Source organism: Platalea leucorodia, assembly GCF_965183815.1.
Source record: "Platalea leucorodia genome assembly, chromosome: 7".
Classification (NCBI taxonomy): Eukaryota; Metazoa; Chordata; class Aves; order Pelecaniformes; family Threskiornithidae; genus Platalea; species Platalea leucorodia.
In genome coordinates, this window is record NC_138829.1 from 20,509,296 (window position 1) to 20,530,014 (window position 20,719).

At 39.5% G+C, this 20,719-nt stretch overlaps 1 protein-coding gene across 1 annotated transcript in view; it reads left to right on the plus strand.

Moving 5' to 3' along the window:
- The first annotated feature begins 4,158 nt into the window (after positions 1-4,158).
- Positions 4,159-20,719, plus strand: part of PTPN21 (protein tyrosine phosphatase non-receptor type 21) — a 43,962-nt gene continuing 27,401 nt past the window's right edge. Inside the window, exons 1-3 of the mRNA XM_082317702.1 lie at positions 4,159-4,248; positions 7,938-8,311; positions 20,212-20,381. Of these exons, the coding sequence (XP_082173828.1) occupies positions 8,132-8,311; positions 20,212-20,381 (350 nt within the window). The 5' untranslated portion in view covers positions 4,159-4,248; positions 7,938-8,131. The remainder of the gene's footprint in view (positions 4,249-7,937; positions 8,312-20,211; positions 20,382-20,719) is intronic.

Consider the following 20,719-nt stretch of genomic DNA (forward strand, 5'->3'; position numbering starts at 1 on the left):
TCAAGGGCCACATTCAGCTTTTTTTAAGTTGCCTCTTTCTTCATTCCCGGTTTCTATAAAACTGGTTTATAAAGTCCTGCCACATGGCTTAGGATAAGTATGAATATCATAAGATTATGGTTACTTTAATATTAATGCTCTTTCTTAAAAAGTACAAAAATGGAAGATGTAAATATCTGTTTGTTAAAAAACAAATAAATTACAGTATAGCAATACACAAAGTACCAAAGTAACTTTTAATGCCCTACTACAGCTACACTACGAAAGTATTTTAGTATTGAACTTTAGTTCTGTGACCCCACGTTAGACTTACGAGAAGCCTTAAAACAACATGCTTTTTTTTCTTCCCGAAGAAAGAGCACCTACTAGTCTTACTGCTACAGGGGATCAGCTGCAGAGGGAGGAAGAACTATGTGGAGAAAACCCTGCAGGGCAGATAACAGTAAGCAGAAAAGAAGTCATGTCTGAGGCATACCGTTTATCTTTTGCACCGATGTCCCAGCTTCACTTCAGCTGATTCAGTGAGTAGTAACATTACAGAAAGCCCAGCCTGCAGATGAAGGCTCTTTTACAAGTAATGCCACTGGGTAAAATAAACTCCAGGCGTTGTAGTTAACAGCTGTATTAATCTCTTTCTGCATCACTGCTCCTAATATAAACCAAACATCATACAGAGATAGCCTAGACTAATTATTGCTAATGAACTGAGCTGTTTGCCTGACTATACTTAAAATATACTGGTGTTACAGTGAGATACAACTAGTAACAGATTAGTTACAGCATTCCGTTTTAACCTTCAAGAGACACATTTTGCTCTCTTAAGATTTCAAAGAAGTTGTATTACTTTATTACTGGAACAAGAAAAATATTTACTGAAGGACAGAAAGAGAAATTGAGTTTATTTCATAACTAAATAGTAGATTTACTTTAGAAAGAAATATTGTGTTTAAAAAAATGTATCCTTTGTGAATAACAACGGGAGCTCATTGCTTCAACTTCAGCACTGCATTATGTGTAGGAAAAGTGCCTGTTTTCTGCTAACAGGAAAATTCTGTAACCTTCATTAGTTACTTAGTAGAACATGGTTCAACATTTTACAGTGCCTTATCAGTAAAAAATGAATCTTGCAAACATGAAATTTCAGGCTTTAAGCATGTAATAGAAATACTGTACGCTCATTTTTCTAGCACCTTCCATTCTCTCCATTACCATCAAGAAATACGTAATGATTCATAAAGACCCAGCTATCTCTTTCTTTTTCACAAATAAGAAATGGAATGATGAAAAAACAGGGAGGCTTCAGACGCAGAGCCAAAACACAGACATGATGAACAAAGTGAATTTGTTCGAGAACAGCTTTAAGAATCACATGTAGAACCAGAGGTATTCTGACTTTTCAATTCGTGAAGTCGCTATTTTGCATGGGTAGTGAGGAAATCAGGATATTTTTCCACATGACTTCTTCATTGTTTCAGCATCCTGGGAATGCCCCTTTAACTAGTAGTTTCTGGATTATCCTGCCTGTGTTTTTATCACAAATGGAAAACTCTCTGCTAGACTGAGGAGTATATACATGCATACCACTTTTCTGCCTGGAGGGTGACTGATTCTGCTTCCCGTTCGGCTCACTTCCAACTTTCTGTCTTACCATTAGTCAATGCAAAGACCTGACGCTGGACAGAGTTCCCAGAATTGGAAGAAGGTGAATACTTGCGTCAGCCTTCACCCTGTTGGCTGATGCACTCAACTGCAATCACGTATTTGGACCAGGATGGAAAAAAAAATCAAAACTGTCCCAGAAGGGAAGTTGTCAATAAGAACAAAATAGGTTTATTCCTGTTCCACGATGGGCAGGCAGTATTCAACCCAATGGGCAGAAACTTTCCTTTGTACTTAGAGGACAAGGCCTGCAACATTCAGCTGTAGGATTTTAGTCTTTTCCTCCCATAATCTTCAACAAGAGAGTAAAGAGTACAGCAAAAGATGCGTGTTTTTCTATCCATGCACGTCGTGAGTGATGACCAGGGGTTAAAGGGGAGAAGCAGAAGCACAGTATAGTGCCCTGAGGCAATCACTCTATGCCTTCTTGATGTGTCTTTATCAGAGTTCATCACATGTTCATGGATGCCTTTGTCTCTTTGTCCTTTTTATTAGAGTTGATAGTTGAAGCAAAGCAGGTAATGGAGAGCTGATGACGCAAAGAAAGAGATAGGACAAAATGGAGAAAGTGCAGCAAAACACAAAGTTAGGATACAAACTGGGGTTATAGGAAGCAGAAGAAAAAAAAAAAAATCAGGAATAAAAGTGTGATGAGCTTCCAAAGGAGAAAATGTAGGCTGCAGAGGAGCATATTGACAATGACCTAGCTGTCTCTTTTAAGATGCGGTGTTGTTTTTAATGTAAATGCAAAGAAAGAAAATGCATCAAGGGCTAACTATGGAAAGTAAGAAAACTCTAATAAATGCAATTTCTAGGCAGGGAATCAGGCAGGAAATGGGTGTGATCAAGATTTAGAATAGGAAATGTGACAGATAAGAGAATTGAGACCTTGTTTCCAGTATGAATTCTTTAGAAATAGGAGGAGTTGCCTCTGTTACCCTGAATTTTTATGGCTTAGATTTGTCGTGCATTGTATCAGTCACTTTTCTTTAGTAACTGTAGTTCTGGCCTGTAGCAGATACCATTAGAAAAGGGTATCCATTTAGGTTAGTTCAAAGTTAGTTTATTTTACTCAATACAAAATTCCCCTGAATGAGTTGTTCTTTTGGCTTATGGACTGCTCATCATAACTATGGATGGTGTATGGAGGGGAAAAAAAGGGATATTCTCCTGATCTGAGGAAAGACCATTGTGTCTAAGAGAAATAACTCAGAAGAATTCATCATAGTACAAAATTACCTACATATTTCAGCTGAGATTAGTGTCCTCCTGAGTAGCATGCTATTTGCGTAGTAGATCTGCAGGTTAGACCTGCTCAGACAGTAGCATGTTTGTGCACTTTACATTACCAAAACACTTTCTAAGTTTTACAGTTATGAGTCAGCGTTCACATACTCACTTTACCTTTTTCCTCATCCCTGACCTGTTTCAAGTTTGTATATACTTTTGCCTGGCTCATGCATTGTGGAGAGCCATAAAATTCCAAATTGCTTAGAACAATTGCTGATTTCACACACACACACACACACCCACACCCACCCACCCCCCCACCCCCCCCACCCCCCCATATATTTGTGGGACTGGAGTGCAGCCCCTTATATGATGTTTGCATTGGTTAAACACTATAAAGATTACTTAATTGATATGCATTTAATGCTTGCTAAGACAGTTGTTATTAAGGGCATCATTTCTACTGACACTTTTGTGAGTTTTAAGCCCAGACAAGGGCTGAAAGATCAGTCTGTACTCTGTATTTTCTTGCTGTGTGTATTACCAACAGCTGAAGCTTTTCAAGGACTTTTGTTTTTAGCTGCAGACATAAATGTATGTGCATAGGTCATTTGGTACGACACGGATTAAACCTTGAAAATATTTCCAAGCTGCATGAAAATAAAAGCAACAGAAGTTTTGGTAAGAGATTTGCCTTAACTGGAAAGGCTTAAAATAAATGATCATATGATTAAAAAAAGCAAGGATTGCCTGGTATTTGTTGTAACCCCTATTTCTCTAATGCCCCTGTAGCCAGAGAAGCAGCTGTTCATTGCTGACATTCTCCCTGCCAGGCATTCCAACTCTCTGAGGTAATGGGCTACAAGCATACGGGCCTTCGCTTTAATTCTTTCAGCGTATCCTTCCGCATGGATAGAGCGAGGGGAACGCCTCCAGGAAAAGAAATTAAATGCACACACAGAGAGGCACACAGAGACGGGCGATTTGAAAATATTCCCGAGAACGCAATTTGCGCTCATGCAGCGCAGCGTCACATGAAAGAGGCTGCCTGAAGAGCTGGCTGGCACAGGTTTATTTTGCTGTAATATTTTCTTCCACCCCCAGCTCTTTACCCAGTGGAATGATATCCAGACCAAGTTTTTTGAGACAGGAAGTGAGGAATGTTTTCACTATGAGTGATCTGAGAAGAAGGTGGGTTAGCCGAGATAGCAGCTGCTTCGGACAAGAGGAACACAGTAAGTCAGTTCCCGAGGAATACAGATGAGATGGCTCCGGGAGAAAAAGTCTTGGAGCGCTGTGGGGTGTTTTCGGCTACACGTATGTGAAAGGAGACTCGGTGTCTTTGGATCGCTGCACAAGGTAAGGGGAAAATAGCAGGCACAGTGAAAAAATAGCAGGTGATCTTCCCCGCTGTGTACCGTAAGACCGAGCAGTTTCAAGCATTTACTTTTTGAAAAGTAAAGGCTGTAGAATTGTGCTTCTGGAGGTGGGGGAGGTTTGGGATGTGCGCTTATTGCTGCTCTTTTAGTCCAAGAGTCATGTCAAAGATTAACTGGTAAAACAAGGGGAGGGTGGAGTATTTTGATATTTTTGGCTCCCCAAATATTTCTGAAATAAATATATGCATTTTAAGCATTTGAAATAATAGAAACCCTTTTTCACCATCATGTATTGCAGTTTTATTTCACACGCTGTCATTCATGCAGGCTGTTTAAAAAATCTTTGTAAAGTAAAACGCTAATTATTGAGGGGGGAGCGGGCAGGGTAGGTAAAGGGGAAAGATACCACAGTGATCAGTAATCGTGTGTCAGTCAAGGCTATGTTGCTGAAATTCTAATATAACATTTTTGAAACTACATGTTTGTGTTGAAATATAAATGTACAAAGTTTGGCCACTAAGGACATTTTTAGCTGTTGCATGAAAATTCTGGGCTTGCTAAATAAAGGCTTGTTATTGTAGAGGTCGTCAATTGGATTTGTAACTCCTGGTGGTACGTAGTTCCTTTTTGCTAAAGTAGCTTTATAACAATGAAGATGTCTCCGAATTTAAAGTAATGCAGAAGGCAAATATGAGAGCACCTAGTATTGCAGAATGCACAGCTGCGGAACAGAAACAGCACAGCTGTGTTTGCAAGAAGTACACATGGCTAGCAGTAGAAGTTACTGAATGATACCTCAGCGTTATTCATCAAACTTCCCTTTATTCTATAATACTTATTATATGTCAGGATTTTTTTTTTTTCAGTTGGTCTTTTGTGACATGGACCGGAAGTTAGTTATTTAAGTTTTCTTTGTTATAAATGTGTTTCAGAACTAATGAAGATTATGTCAGACATACTGAATTAAAATGAAATAATTTAGGGTAAATGCTCAGTAGAACGATAAATGCAAACAACAGATCATAACCTGAAGAGCACTCCTGGCACATTCTGAAAATTCTGCTCTAAACTTCCTTCTTGCGCTTGCACTGTGGCCTGTCTGCACAGCGAAATAACTGAGTCTAAGATTGCCTAATGTCAGCATTAGATGGTTTGGAAATTTCACCTGCCAGGTCAGCTTCTGGTTAGTGATTTTTTTAAATTTTTTTTTCCCCATGCCCTTAGAATACTTTTCTAAGGGCCTGATGGGGGCATGAAAGTTTGAAAGTCTTTCATATTCAGTGGTACTACATAAAAACTGAGATTAAAACAGCACTACACTTCTGACTGCAGCTTTCAAAAAGATGAGTAAATTGTTTTCTCTCATTGCTGTAACACTGAAGAAAGTGCGTAACTGTGCAAAGAATGTATTGGAGAACGGGCCCTGGGGACGTGAGCTGAGGTCAGTCAGCCAAAAGTTACTCTGCCAGGAATAAACCCAGTGCGAGATTCTGCTGGCAGTGGGCAGGAAACTAAAAGCTTCTGTCTGAGAGCATTCCCTGCATGCTGCTCCAGGGGGGCAGGATTTGGAGGATCAAAGTGCAGAGTAAGTAATAAAGTGAGGAGTCCCCGTGTATTCCTAATTTTTTCAGGGGAAACCTGTTGCCATCAGTTGTTATTCTGCAGCCGCACCCAAAAATAAATTAGTTGGTATTTGGGTCAGGGTTTTTTTGATTCAATTAAGATTTTAGGTGGTATCTGTTGAGGATGGGGATTGCGTAGGATGGTAGAACTGCTTCCAGATTCTTAGAAACATGGTCATGAAATATGCTTGTGGTCATTCTTTGGAGTAGGGTTGCAAAGACGTCAGAGGAAAAATGCTGCTCTACCTCCTCTTTCTCCGTTTTAGGCCTTTAGCGTCTTTCTGCCTCCCTTTCTTCTTTGCCGTGCTGCTTACGAGGGAGCAGGGAGTCTGACAGGAGGTTTTCAACCTAAGGAGTTTGGGGTTGTGTTGAGTAACATTAAATTTCTAGGTATGTATATAAATGTACAAGTAGCGCGTGGCTATCTATTTGTTTATAGCTATACCTTTGAGTTTAAAAACAGGTGCGCTAGGAAGACTACTCCTTCTGATCCCCCCGCTCCAAATAAATGGATGTCGTCGTGTTTTTCCTGTCTGATAATTCTAAGAGTCTTCAGAAATCAAAATATGCCTTTTAAAATGCGCTACTAATACATACCAGCCTGAAAAAAAACCCGTAGGTGGTTGTTTTCTTTTCCCTTTCAGGCGGTGCGGCGCTGCCACTAGAGGTCCCCAGGCCAATAGGGAGGGGAAGGAGCCGCGCTTGCCCCCGGGCGGCGCGGCCCTCCCTCAGGCGCGGGCAGCGCAACGGCCGCCCGGCGCAGGGCGCTTGCTCCGGCCCCGGCTGGCCCGGGGTGGCCCGGGGTGGCCCGGGGGCCGCCGCCTCGCCCCAGCCCGGCCTCGCCCCGCGCTGCTGGCGCTGCGGGGCGGGCGACTCCCGGCCCGGGGCGGTACGCGGGGCCGGGGGGCTCCCGGCCCGGGGCGGTACGCGGGGCCGGGGACGCGCCTTGCCCCCCGCCCTGGGGCGCGTCGCTGTGAGGGAGGCGGCGCAGCCCCCGCGCCCTCCTGGACGCGGCGGTGGCGGCGGCTTCACCTGGCGCGTGTGAAGCGCTGTCCCTGCAGGGGCAGCCCCGGCGCCCGGCCTGGCTGTAGCGACTGCCCTCAGCACGCGTACTTCTGCAGAAAAAAACACTTTATTTAGTGGGTGGTTTTATTTTGCATGTCCTACTGAAAACCAGCGCTATTAAGAGTGACGAACTTCTCAGGCTAGGGGGCATGTGGTAAAAAAACACTTGAAAGAGGAGAAAGGCGCAGGTTGTATGTTACGGGGTTGACAGGAGAGCAGGCGTGAAGGTGTTTGCAAAAGGTGGGGAAATGGGTGGCTACCTTTAGACTGGAAATAAGTATGTTTTTGAAGGAAAAATTGGAAAACAAATAGTTCTCAGAATTCACGTACTCTCTCAGTGAGGCAAAGTGTAAGCAGAAACATCATCCAGCAGTTCAGCCTAAAAAATACTGGTACAGCTAGCTGTAATTCAGGGAAATTAGAGGAATTGAATTTTAATTGTCTGGTAGGAAATGGCTAAGGTGTGAGTTTTAATGCCTCTCTCTTCCTGCCTTTCTTTTTTTTCCTTAATTGTTTGTAGGGCTTGGTTTTGTGTTTAATGCCGCAGACAGCGGCTGAGGCTGCATGCCACTCTGAAAAACAAGCCAGATTGCTGGTTTTGCTGTTACAGAAAATGGCTTTGTTCGGTATCAGAAATACGTTAGGCAACTCGGACTTCGTAGAGGTATTTCATTTAAATACTGATTCAGCTTAGAAATACTTAAGACACTGCAGCCACATTTGATTAAGACTCATTATTCACTCGTGAGTTAAAAAAAAAAAATCAACTTGACAAAGACTGGCGTTGTCTGTGGGAAAACCAGAAACTCTGGTGCTTATGTCGTTATTTGAATGCATAACAGCTCTGCATTTTGGAAAAGTAGACTGATTATTTATATTTAGAAAAAATATACATGTTATTTTTCCCATGTTACCATTCCCTTTTCAGTCAAAGTATTTCTGATTCTTTTATTTATTCTCTTTCTCTTTTGCTCCTTACTAGGATTCCAGTGGATGCCCCTTCTACTTGTCTCTTGCTGGAAAACTTGCTTGTTTTTAATGGATACTGCTGCTGCTGGTTGATCTCTGGAGACTTTACAGCTCCTTACCTTTTGAGAGGAGATAGCTACTTGTCCCCTCTCAAGGTCCTGGTGGTAGTAGCTTTTTATCAGTAACCATCTGTGGGGGAGAAAGAAGATGCCTTTACCTTTTGGGTTAAAATTGAAACGAACTCGACGTTACACAGTATCCAGCAAGAGTTGCTTGGTGGCTCGTATCCAGCTGCTCAACAGTGAATTTGTGGAGTTCACGCTGTCGGTGGAAAGCACGGGCCAGGAAAGTCTGGAAGCAGTGGCTCAGAGGCTTGAATTGCGAGAGGTAAGCGAACTGTCGAGTGAAGGCATCATTTTTGTCTCTGGTGCTAGATGACCTATGTGGTGAATCCTTACCATTTGGGGCAATCAGTTTATTTACTGGAATGGCTATCCTGTGTTTCCCTTGTTTCTTCACCTTCTGGTCTTTATGGGGACTTGGATTGCTCCAAAACAGTTACAAAACTTAGGTTGCAGAGCTAGGGAATGCCCAAGGGGAAGACATGTGAGAAGTGGCAGTGAATAGAAGCTTAGAGCGATAAACAAAGCAACAATGCTGAAAATGCTGTTTAAAAAAAACTCTATAAAGCAACATAAAAAATTTTCTGCCTAAGCAATGTGGTTAAGAATTACGGCAAGACTTGAGACAACTTTTGGCTAAGGATGTGAAAGAGAGTGTTATTTGTGTGCATGTATTTTTTTTCTGATGGATTAGTGCTGTGAAAAGAACCTAAAGCACAAAATGTGATAAGTGTACCAGCGACCAGCTATTTGTATTGCTTGTTCAAATACCACAAACATGTTTGCAGACGCTGTCTTGGAGCAAGCATATAGTCATTTAGATCAAGTGCTGGCCTCATGAGGAAGCATGGTTTGAACTAGTTAGAATCATAGAATCATAGAATTGTTAGGGTTGGAAAAGACCCTTAAGATCATCGAGTCCAACCGTTAACCTAGCACTGCCAAGTCCATCACTATACCATGTCCTCAAGCACCACGTCTACCCTTCTTTTAAATACCTCCAGGGATGGAGACTCAACTACTTCCCTGGGCAGCCTGTTCCAGTGCCTGGCTACCCTTTTGGTGAGGAAGTTTTTCCTAATACCCAACCTAAACCTCCCCTGGCGCAGCTTGAGGCCGTTTCATCTTGTCCTATCACTTGCTACTTGGGAAAAGAGACCGACCCCCACCTCGCTACAGCCTCCTTTCAGGTAGTTGTAGAGAGCGATAAGGTCTCCCCTCAGCCTCCTCTTCTCCAGGCTAAACAACCCCAGTTCCCTCAGCCTCTCCTCATAAGACTTGTGCTCTAGACCCTTCACCAGCTTTGTTGCCCTTCTCTGGACACGCTCCAGCACCTCCATGTCCTTCTTGTAGTGAGGGGCCCAAAACTGAACCCAGTACTCGAGGTGCGGCCTCACCAGGGCCGAGTACAGGGGCACTATCACCTCCCTGGTCCTGCTGGCCACACTATTCCTGATAGTTGAATCTGTATATCTGTGTAACCTGCCTTTTTCCCCCAAAATTCCTTACTTGATATTTTGAAGGATCCTTTTGCAACTGAAATTTACTCTTCTCCGACACATTTAATGATTATTCATACATCTGCTGTATTGAGTGAATTACTTCTGAAATGCGGAGCTATGAAATGTTGTTTATCGAAATCTGTGTAGATTACCGACATACGAACCAATGTCATATTGGTTTATAATTTTGTTGAATACAGGTAGATTTGATTGCAGTAGTTGAATGCTTTTGATCCTGTATAAACTGACATTTCCCACTAGAGTCTCAAAAGGTTTAGTTAATTTTGTAGTCATTAAACTGTGACACCACATGCACTTTTGGGGGGCAGGAGAGAGAAAACTTGTAATAAAAGTTTAGTGTTGCTAACATTGTTCTGTAAAAGACGCTTTTGCTCTGTTATGTGGTCTGCCATATAATGGTGTTTGGATTACTGGATTCAAATACAGGATGAAAACCCTAGACTTAGGTAACCAAAATAAGAGTAATAGTGAAAATAATTGTTGTCTAATAACTATGATTTTTTGAAATGTTATGTTTTCATTGTCAAGTAATGGCAACTGCTTGCAACTTTGCCCAAATATTGAGCAAATAAATTTAGGGCTCAATCCTGCAAACTTTTATTACTGTACACAGCATGCCTTACTGTAGGATTTCTTAGTAGGAAATCCTATATATAGTCAGTTATTTTCAGATTTTTTTTTTTTCCTGTTTGGAGAATAATAATTAAATTAAATAGATGTGAATGCATTAATCTCTAAGTGTTTGTTTACTGTGGTTGTTTTCAATCCCTATATGCATTCTTGTAGATTCTCCAAATATTTTTTTTTTAGTGTAGAGTTATTTTGGAAAAATGCAATTCTGTGCAACAACATGACTTCTTCTTTTTTTATCTTGCTTCTTCTAGCAAAGGGAGAATCTAACTGTTCTCGTAGCCTTAGTGTTTACTTAGAACACATCAGATATCATATATTTAGAATTAAGTTATTGTTGTGTGAATGGAGTTTGTCAATTTTATCTACGCACTTTCAGATGTCACTGCTAAGTCAACAGAAGATGAAGAATTTTAACTATATTTGGTTTGCAAAACGCAAAGGCTTTGTCTTCCTGAATGATGACTGCTGGCTTTATTGAACTAGTCACAGAGCGTTGGAGATGCAGGTTTTTTCAGCTATTCTTCATTATCTCTTTGTTTGGAGCTCCTCCTAAAAATCTGCTTTAAAAAAAAAAAGAGAAAGATGGCAATTCCCTCAATTAAGAGTCATATATCAGACTAAGGGAGTTGACAGTACACTATTGAACTCTGAGCAGATTCCTTCAGTCATGCATTCTTGCATGGATTATTTTGGCAGGAAAATGTGTTGCAATAAAAGGGAATGGAAAATAGGGATATAAATTACTTTCCAGAGCTTGCATTCAAAAAATGTTGTTCTGCCTTTAAATAGTCAGATTTGCCAAGCAGATACTGGATCATTCCTGACTGCTTGCTTAGTAGAAAGTTTTCAGAAAGAAAAATTTGCTTAGCACTTTGCTTAAATCTGCAAAAACAACATTAGTCCTTTATACTGTAAAATACTAAGTACTTTCTGTAAGGTGTTGGATATTATTAATGCACTAAGCACCCTTAAAGCATGAATGTGAATTCAAAGTTTTAAACATGAAAGTATGACTGTTTATTTGAATGCTGAGACTTACTTCAGTTATGAAATCTGAGGCATCAGTTTCAGATTACTGTATATGGGCTACACAGTTACGATGTGCGGTTCCCATGCACCTTCAAAACAGTTTATTGCAGGAGGTATGAGGGGCATCTCTACGTATTTACACATCGAATGGTAAAATTTGTAAATGTCTCTTTCTCTCCGGTGTAATCTGCAATTACTGAATTTGGACAGTGAATTGAATGGCTTGTTTTTAATGCTGTGCCATCTTTTAAGATACTTGTTTTAACAGATCTTTATGTAAATGAGTAGTCTTCAAAATATGGTTTGTGTGGCTAAACACTGGTTTTCTTTTGATTTTCCAATTACTACTTCTCAATTTCCAAGTTGTATACTAGTATGGACACATAGTTAAGGTTTAGGAAGTCTTAAATATGTTGACAATTTTATTTTTTTACTAAATGGTAGACTTTACAGAAAAGTAAAATGAATGCATTAAACTAAGAACATCATCTTCTGGTATTCCCAGAATGTGACTCATCAGCAATGGGTATGTAATCCAGCTCTCTTAAACTGAGGAACTGGGGAAAGAAGCCAAAGGGAACAGGGAACATACTTACCTTTTGTAGCACAGCCTGTCTTTTATCCTGTGAGAGGACTATAGCCAAACTTGATTTATGCAAAAGCTGTATTTGTTGCAGAAAACTGTTCTGGAATTACAAGTTTTGGAAAACTGCTGAGAGCTCTGATTGTTAACTACCTTAAAAGTATGTGCAACACTATTCATCTTGCATTTAGGGCATGAGTATACAAATTAAATACTTGAAAATATAGAAATTTTTTTTTAAATGTTAATACAGCTAGGTATCTATAGGATGTTTGGCAGGAGATGTTACAACTGATTTACCTCTCTTGCTGGAGCTTCTTTTATTTCTGTTTTCTAATAACACTTCTAAACCAGAATGAAGGGGCAAATTCTGCTACTGTGTACAAGCAGAGTCTGACTTAACTGCAGATATGTGGTAGAGATTTGGGGCCCAATACAAGAACTAATGGTAGGGAACTTCTGTAGAGAGTATGTGTTGTGCATATGCAAGTTCCTGTGTTTGTTTTGGACATGAATAGGAAAGAAGGAATCAAGGTTATCCGGATCCTGAATAACTTCGAAGCTCTGAAATAGTGCTTCAGAAATGCTTGGCTATGCTGTAAAACTTTGCTCTGAATTCCAAAATATCGGCTCTTGTTTAGAGAAAACACAAAAAATCCCCTTTAATTCAGTGTGGTGGTTTCTTAAATGTGTGTTTTGCGTATGTAAAGAGTGTTTTTAAAATAAGACCAAGTGCAACCATAAATATTCTTACATGTATGTGTATCAGTAAACATACTGACTGGCAAATAAAAGTTGGGCCAAGTCATGACAGAGGGGTCACTAACGTATTATGCTTATACCTTGTGTCAAAGTCTGACAAAATTTTAGTTAAGGCTTGCAGAAATAAGAGGAGAAGCAGTGCTCATAGCTGAACTGCTATGGTTGCCTCTGAAGCGAATTTCCTTAAAATTAGGAAAGGAGAAATTGTCATGGAGGAATGTATATAAACATGCAGACCTTCAGTGTGTAATCTAATTAATTTAAAAGATGCTACTTTATTGAGAAACAAACTTGATTCCATCTAAAACATGTATTAATTACGTGTGCTGTAATTGTAATTTAGGAACTAAGATAAATTGAAGAACAGAGCAGTCAGCCAAAAATCAGTAATTGCCTCAGTGCAATTATTGTACTTCTTCCTTTTTCTGAAGGAAAAAAGCTATACGTCCAGGTATAGGATTTGCACTCAGTCTTATTAGACTGAGCAGCACAAAATTAAAGTTTTTCCATGAAAACAATAGTGGCAATTAGGAAGCCATCCCCCTGATTTCTTTAGCTTTTTTATAAAGTTAAGTCAAAATTTGGATATACCACTTAATTGTATTTTTTCACTGTCACAATGTTTGTGAATTGCTGTACAGTTTTATACTAATTTTGACAGAAGAGATTTTCTTTACTTCTGAAGCAAAGACATTAGTTTATTGTTTAGTATTTTTAGACTACTTTGAAATTTTGCTTTTCCCTGTTGTAAAGCAATCAGAATTTAAGCCTCTGATGAACGGGAACATGATACTCCTTTTAATGTCAATGCTGTGTAAGGTATGAGTCAAAAGCAGATACCTGAGTCCATCCTTCTCAGAGCCTTGGACAGTGCTGGGAAAAAAGTAACATGATTTAAAAAAAAAAAAAAAAAAGTATGTTTCTACATTTCTTGTCATGTTGATAACTGACCTCTTTCTGCAAGAGGTTAAAATACGTCTTGGATATAATGTCTTCTGTGCACTATGAAGGTATTGCTCTTTAGCTTGTAAATTAGCCAGTTTACCTTTGTCTAATGTACTGATGAGTAGAATCTGCCTTGCCTGTCAGAAGACCATTTATTCAAGATATTTGAAGGGTGTGAAACACAGTATATTGTGATGCCTGCAATGTTTTAATTTGAAGAAATTAGAATATGTCAGATTACCTTGCAAAATATTGATTTTGTTTGTTTATTTCTTATCTCTGCTGTTTTGCTTTAGGCTGTAGTTGGCAACTGCTTTGTTTAAATAGCATTTGTGAAACCTATATTGGAGTAGTTAGCAGAAAATAATTGGGGGGGGTGTTGGAAAAAAGCTTTCCATGATGATAGAACGAAGACTTCAGACTGACTTCTCTCTGTATTTGTATAGCTACCCTGCTAAATACTCCCTCCCGCAGCTACAGTTGAAGATCTTGTCAGTACTAGAACAACAGAAGTAGTATGAGCAAAAGTACCCTAAAGCAAGTAGCTTCAAGATGGGGAAAAGGGAGGGATTTTTATGAGGCTTGCCAGCGGTCCTCCTTTTTCTGCAAGAAGAATTGGTCGCGGTAATACGTGGAGGAGTGCAGCTTTCCACTCGGTGGCTGGTACGTGGCAAGACTCACAGGTTTTTTTTCTCTACCACTTCCAGGAAGTCTTGGATCTTGTACACTGGCCAGTCCAGGCTGCTCCAGATCCTTTCTACCCTAGAGATTGGGAAGATTTGTGGAGGAGGTTGTCTGCTGTGATAAGAGTGGAGTTTCTGGAGAATTTTCAGGGCCTCTTGTCTCCTTCTGTAGTCCTTAACATTGGGCGTAGGGTAAAGCTTTCACTTGGTATCTGGCAGTCGTGCGTAGTACAAGATTATTGACCCAGTTCTCCTGCATGCAGTTCATTTAAACTGTAATATCCTGATAGCCAGAGCTGTTTTGTATCCTAGCATATAATAAAGCTAGATGTGGTGGAGCCCTTGGGCTAACTGGGATTTTATAAATCCGACTGCAGTGCTTATCCTTCAATAATGAGGTTTTTTCAGCAGTCCCTTCAGGAAAGTCTTATGGCTTGTTTTATTTCTATGTACCAGTGTGAAAAAGGAAAAGCCTGAAAATATATTTTGATAGCATTCTTCTGTAAACCCTGTTATTGTTTTCTTTTTTTGAAATTTCTTGCCTCACATCTTAGAGTGGTGATTCCTCAGGTCACTGTACCCTTGAGGCAGGTAGCAGATTGCATTAATTAGAAGGTACTGTATTAACAATTAGAAAACAAGTCTCTTTTCCAGTCTGTTTGTAACTTGTGAGATATTCTTTAAGATTTATAATATAGGATATGGAAATGAGCTGGGAAATATATAATTAAATACGTAAGTTTGAAGTAAACTTTGAACACTGCTATGCCTCAGGGAATGTGTGGTAGAGTCTATTTGTCCTCCCTGCTTCCATCCACAAAAAGTGGTTGATTTTTTCCTTTAGTTTGAGATTTTATAGAGAATTGGGTTTGTTTTTTGAGGTTTTTTTGTTTGGTTTTTTTTTTAAAGATGGCAGTAATAGTGTTGTCTCAAAATCCTAGGAAACATAACTTTTTCTTTGTATTATATTGCCAAAAATGGAAGGCACAGTTGAGTTTGGGGATCATAACAGGTGCTGTTAAGCTCAAGTGAGAAGATTACACACATTTGATATCTGGCATATACATTTGTCATATTTATTTCTTTCCTAGGTAGTGTAAACTGTGACCAAAATAGACCCTGAGATTCTATATTAAAACATTTTTTTTTTATACTGCTAATCCGAATAACTGATATATACAAATGATGTTTAGATTAGAGCCAAAGCGGAATTATATTAGGGATGAGGCTGATTAATATTAAGGAAAATAAAATGAAATGCAGCAGTTAGTTGTAGCTAACTAATATCAGGCAGCTGGTACAGGGAAGAAGGACTATCTCATTGATTCCATTTCAAATTATAACACAGATGAGGAACAGCAAAGTATGCTCAATAGATGTGGAAACTGATGAGAATTTTAAGATTTAAAGCTCAGTTTTTATTCGGTTTGTAAAATATAACACTTTTTTTTTAAAAAAAAAAAGGGTGTTATTTAATTTACATCCAAGAATTTCTCAGTAAGCTGTTTCTTTTTGTCAGCACCAATTCTATAATGACATAGAATCACATAATAGTTTGAGCTGGAAGGGACCTCTGAGGGCTGCGTGATCCCACCCTCTGCTCAGGAAGGCCAGCCTGGATCAGGTGGCTCAGGGATTGCCTGGGGGAGTTCGGGTGCCTCCAAGGATAGAGATTTGGCACCTTTTTGGGCTACCTGTTCCAGTTTTTGGCTAGTCTTGTTGTGAAATTTTTTTCCTGATCTAATTGGAATTTCCCACGTTGCAGCTTGTGCCCAGTGCTTCTCATACTTGCAGTGAGCACTTCCAAAAAGTGTCTGGCTCTGTCTTCTCCATACCTCGCTCTTAGGCAATTGAAGTCCACAGTAAGATTTTACTTTTGTCTCTTCTTAAGACTGATCAGCCCCACTCCTCTGACTCTCATCATATTTCATGCCAAAAGATATAATATGGTCACCTACAGTAATGTAGTTTTGTGGCCCTCATCCCTGACAAAGCTCCTCTGCTTAGCTTAGGAAGTCTGTTTGACTTCATAGACGAAGTCACTCCCCTCCCACCAGCTTGTGAGCTGCAATACTGCGTTGGGCTTTTGGTACTTTTGCGTTCTTGATAACTCTTGAACTTGTATGCAGAAATGCTTACTACTCCTGTCTGTAGTGACAGAAAGCAGCTAGGTAGAAAGTAACTGTGCAGAAATTATATGTTCTTTTTATTTCTGTTTGATTTTCTTCAAAGGGGTTGGGTCATGAATAAGTCACTAAAATAAATGAACCTCAAAGTGGTGTTAATCTTAACAGCTTAACATATTTTAAGAATTATGTCATGACATTCTTTTTAGAATTGGGTGTTGTCCTGAGCTGCTAATAATAAAATGGTTTAGCAATGAATAAAAATGGATTCTATTTTAATCAGTGCGAATATTCCAGGGTGCATAAGCTCCTCTGAAAACTCACAGGATCAAATTCTGCCCTTGAAGTCAAGTGAAAGGTTTGCATACAAGTCAGAAGACAGGCTTTGGTTCATAGTGTTTTGCTTGGCTTTCATTTTATTTTTGATAGTCCAGGTTGGAGGAGTTTGTAAGGGAAAATACTGTGGCAGAAAAATCTTGTTTAAAGATATGCTGGATTCCAGAGAATATTTTAAAACACAGAAACATTTTTGTTAGTCAGTTGTGCCAGTACCTACTCGGTTCTGTGCGTAGGCAAGAAAAAGTGGTCAGTGATTTAAACAGACAGAGCAGTGCAAGAGATAATCATGCCTTAAAAATAGGCTATGCATTCAGTTTAGACTTCAGGGTGTAGAACCAGGAGTGTCTTACATCAGAGGGTTTCAAACAGTGGTGGTGTTAGCAGAAGTTTGTGTTCTTTCTGTCCTTACCCTTCTGTTACACATCTGTGCTTCTTTGCAGCTTAAGTGCACCAAGGCTGCAGATGAAAGTTATTTAAACAGTTGCGTAGAAATTTTTGCATATAGTTTTAGTTGGTTTCCAAAAGTGTTTGTGTGGTATCTTTTATAGAAGTCTTTCAACTTTGTTGGTGTGCTTTTGTGGTTCTGTAGCTGTTACCCTTAGGTTTCAGTCTCTGCCTTGGCCTCTGCTCTCACCCAGAAGGCTGTGGTTTGACATTTCAGATCGCACTCAGCCCGGGGCTGATGTGGTCGACCTGCTGGGCAGGTGGGCTACGCCAGCACAGTAGCCTTTCTTTTTTGAGCTCTTCCTAGCAAGTGAAATCAAGTAGCTCATAGCATATAGTTCAACTTTAACAGTTATTTTTATTTTTTGGTCCTCTAGTTTACTTACCGTCTTGCATTATATATACAGTATATTTATAACACTTGGAAGTTACAGGATGTCAGCATCACAGACTGACTTTGGCTCCTGTGACTGTGTGCATGGTGCTAACAGTCTTGTAATGAAAGAGAAATACAGCCTTTTACATGCATTCCTTTCCTCGTTCGGTCTGCAGGAAGGATTGAGGAGTAGTCATTTGGTACATTTTATCGTTTTCAGTGTGTGATGTTGCAGTGAACATCATAACATTTCTTTCTTAATGGAGTTTGTGTGGTACTACTGTTATAATGCCTAACATCTTATGGAATCTTAAGGTACTGTCTTCTCAGTATCCTTGTGGGGTGATGGGTGATGGAGGTTACCACACACTATATCTTATGGTTGGGGGATTGAGGCGCAGAAATAAAAGCAAGTGTTGTCCAAGGTATCAACAAACTTTGTGTGCCTGGACTGAGAAATTTAGAAAACAGTGTTGTTTATAGTACTTGTATTCAGAGCCATATTCCTTTTGTCCTCTTGAAACTGGAAGTATTTATGACTACTTAAATTTGACTCTTGGTTTTCAGAGTTCAGAGTCCACCTGTGAAAAATTTGTTTTGTAGGATTTGCTTTACAAGAGAACTCTGTTTCTGATGTGGGAATACAGTCTGTTTCTGTATGGTGATTTTTAAACTTTCCCAACCATGAAACTATTATATATATATATCAGCATTCTGCCTTTTCTCCAGATATTTTCCACTATACTGAAGAACTGCTTTTTTCTTCTATGGACAGTTCTAATTCAATTTGATTTTTGTATTACAGCCTGCCTTTTTATCAAATAGGACCAGAGTTGTCTTAGGTTTTGCAGAAGGGATCTTAATTAAGGTTAAATGGGTAGACTTCATCCTAACATTTTTTTCTCTTCTGAATACTGATTTTGCAATTACATGGCAACAGTAATTTTAATTTAGAGGATTTTTTTTTTAAACATTGGGAAAAAAAACCACCAAACCCCACGAACAATCACTTAAAACTGTGTTGATGCTAATTTAGAGGGGGGCAAAGAAGTACATTTTGCCAGTATGCAAGGTCAGAGGAACATTATGCCTTAGAATTGGCTCTGATTTCCCAGTTTTGCTAATTTCCCAGAGAAAATGCTTTTATGGAATAGATGGTTTTATTAATTTAATGCTACACCTTGATTTTTGTGCCCAAAATTACTTAATGATCGGTGCCGATATGGAGCATTGACTTCACTGCTGTCCTTGAAGTTTGGGAGGTGGCATACCTGCCCACGCTGTGGTTGTCACATGCATAGTCAGCCTGTCAGAGCTGTAAGGGATAGCCAGAATCCCATAAAGACAGACCCTTCATCCTGTTTAGACTATAAACCAAGAAGATGTGTGTATATGCATTTTCAGACATGCACATACACGCGTTTTCACAGGGAAGTACTCAAGTGGCCTTTCTCTACTACCAGCTGTTGCTCCTCAATGAATTTCAAATCTGTGCTCCAAAGCATCAAAATGCTAGAGCTTCTGAGAAGACAACAGTAAATACTTTGTTTGCTAGGTAGACAGTTTTTCCAAGTCTAATTCACAGAAATTATTGATGTAAAAAAAAAAATCATTATGATAAATAGTCCTTTGTTTTATAAAACTTCATCCTTAATAGCTTTATTTTGTCTAAGTTAAAAACATCTAAAAATATGTAAAGAAAAGTGTTGGATTAAAGGTGTTGGTATTTCCACCATTTCTACACATGGAGAATTTCCATGTAGATGCCTGCAGACGTAATTGGTAATTCGTAGCATTCCCTTATCTCCCTCCCTCAATTAAAAAACTTGTAATTATGATTGCTAGCTTTGCTATGATAATGACATGAACATTTTCCAGTCCGTGTCCATTTGCTGGTCCAGAACTGAATCAAGTAAGTACTGCAGAAGCAGATTTTAATCAGTTTAAACATAGTGGAGAAATTTAAATTTGAATGAATGGCTCTGCAGTGTGGATTTAGAACTATACTGTGGAGTGGCAGAAAAATATTCTGGTCCAAACTCCTGCTCAGAGGAGATCTAAGCAAAGTTAGATTGTGTTGCTCAAGGTATTGTCCAGTGGGATTTTGACATTCTGGATATGGACATCCCTCAGCCTCTTGGGGCAATCTGTTCCAGTGCACACTGTGTTTTGTGTTTTGGCTTGGTCAAGAGGTGCCTGCTCAGGCAAGGTAGCTTGCTGCTGTACCTGGTCATTTTCTTGCTCGTGGGATGAGCCATACATGTGCTTTAATGAGCTTGTCTTTGATTGACCAGCTGTCCTGCACTCTTTTGTCCTTCAGCATCCCATGTCCTTCAGCCTGCCGGTTCCCCAGAGAAGCCGTACTTTGCTCTCCTTCTGTTCAGTGGCATTTTCTATTTGCCTTCCTCATTTCCCGTAGTTTTCCTGTCACACATAAATGCTTGCTATTAACATCTGTGAGTTGCCACAACAGGGTCAGGGACTGTTTGCAAATAAAGAGTAGGTTTGGTAATGTTTTAGGTGAGGGACCTTATGTATGTGGATTGCTTATCTGGAAGTAATGTCTGCTTTTGATATTAAACATCTCTCCAGTTTCCAATAACCCATAGCCTCAGTCAGAGTTTTAAAACCTTTACTTCTAAGTAGCAAGACTTTCATACAATATATTTTATCTAATATCACAATATTAAGTTTTTTCATCATTGAAATGCCTCTTTTTCAGATTACATATTTCAGTCTGTGGTATTATAATAAGCAGAATCAGCGCAGATGGGTAGATTTGGACAAGCCTCTGAAAAAGCAGCTGGACAAATATGCCTTGGAGCCAACTGTGTATTTTGGAGTAGTGTTCTATGTGCCTACTGTTTCTCAGCTTCAGCAGGAGATTACCAGGTAAACTTCATACATGTGTCTGTAATTCTGCTTTCAGCATTCGGAAATGTATGGTTTATTTAAAAATCATCTGCTTTCCCCTCCCCCACCTCTATAGAAATGGAAATTATTTCAGGCAGAATTTATGGTAAAACTGTGTATTTATTTCCCTTTTGAATATTTAAAATATGTGATAAACTAAGCAAACAACAAACTTTCTGATGTTTTTAGGAACCTATTCAAACCTGTTTTCAGTAATAGGCATACTTGCATGGTCAGATTTTTAATTATTTTAGTCCCTTCATGTTTTTGTCTCTTTTTTTTTATTTTTCTTTTGAAGAGACATAGTTTGCTTTCAG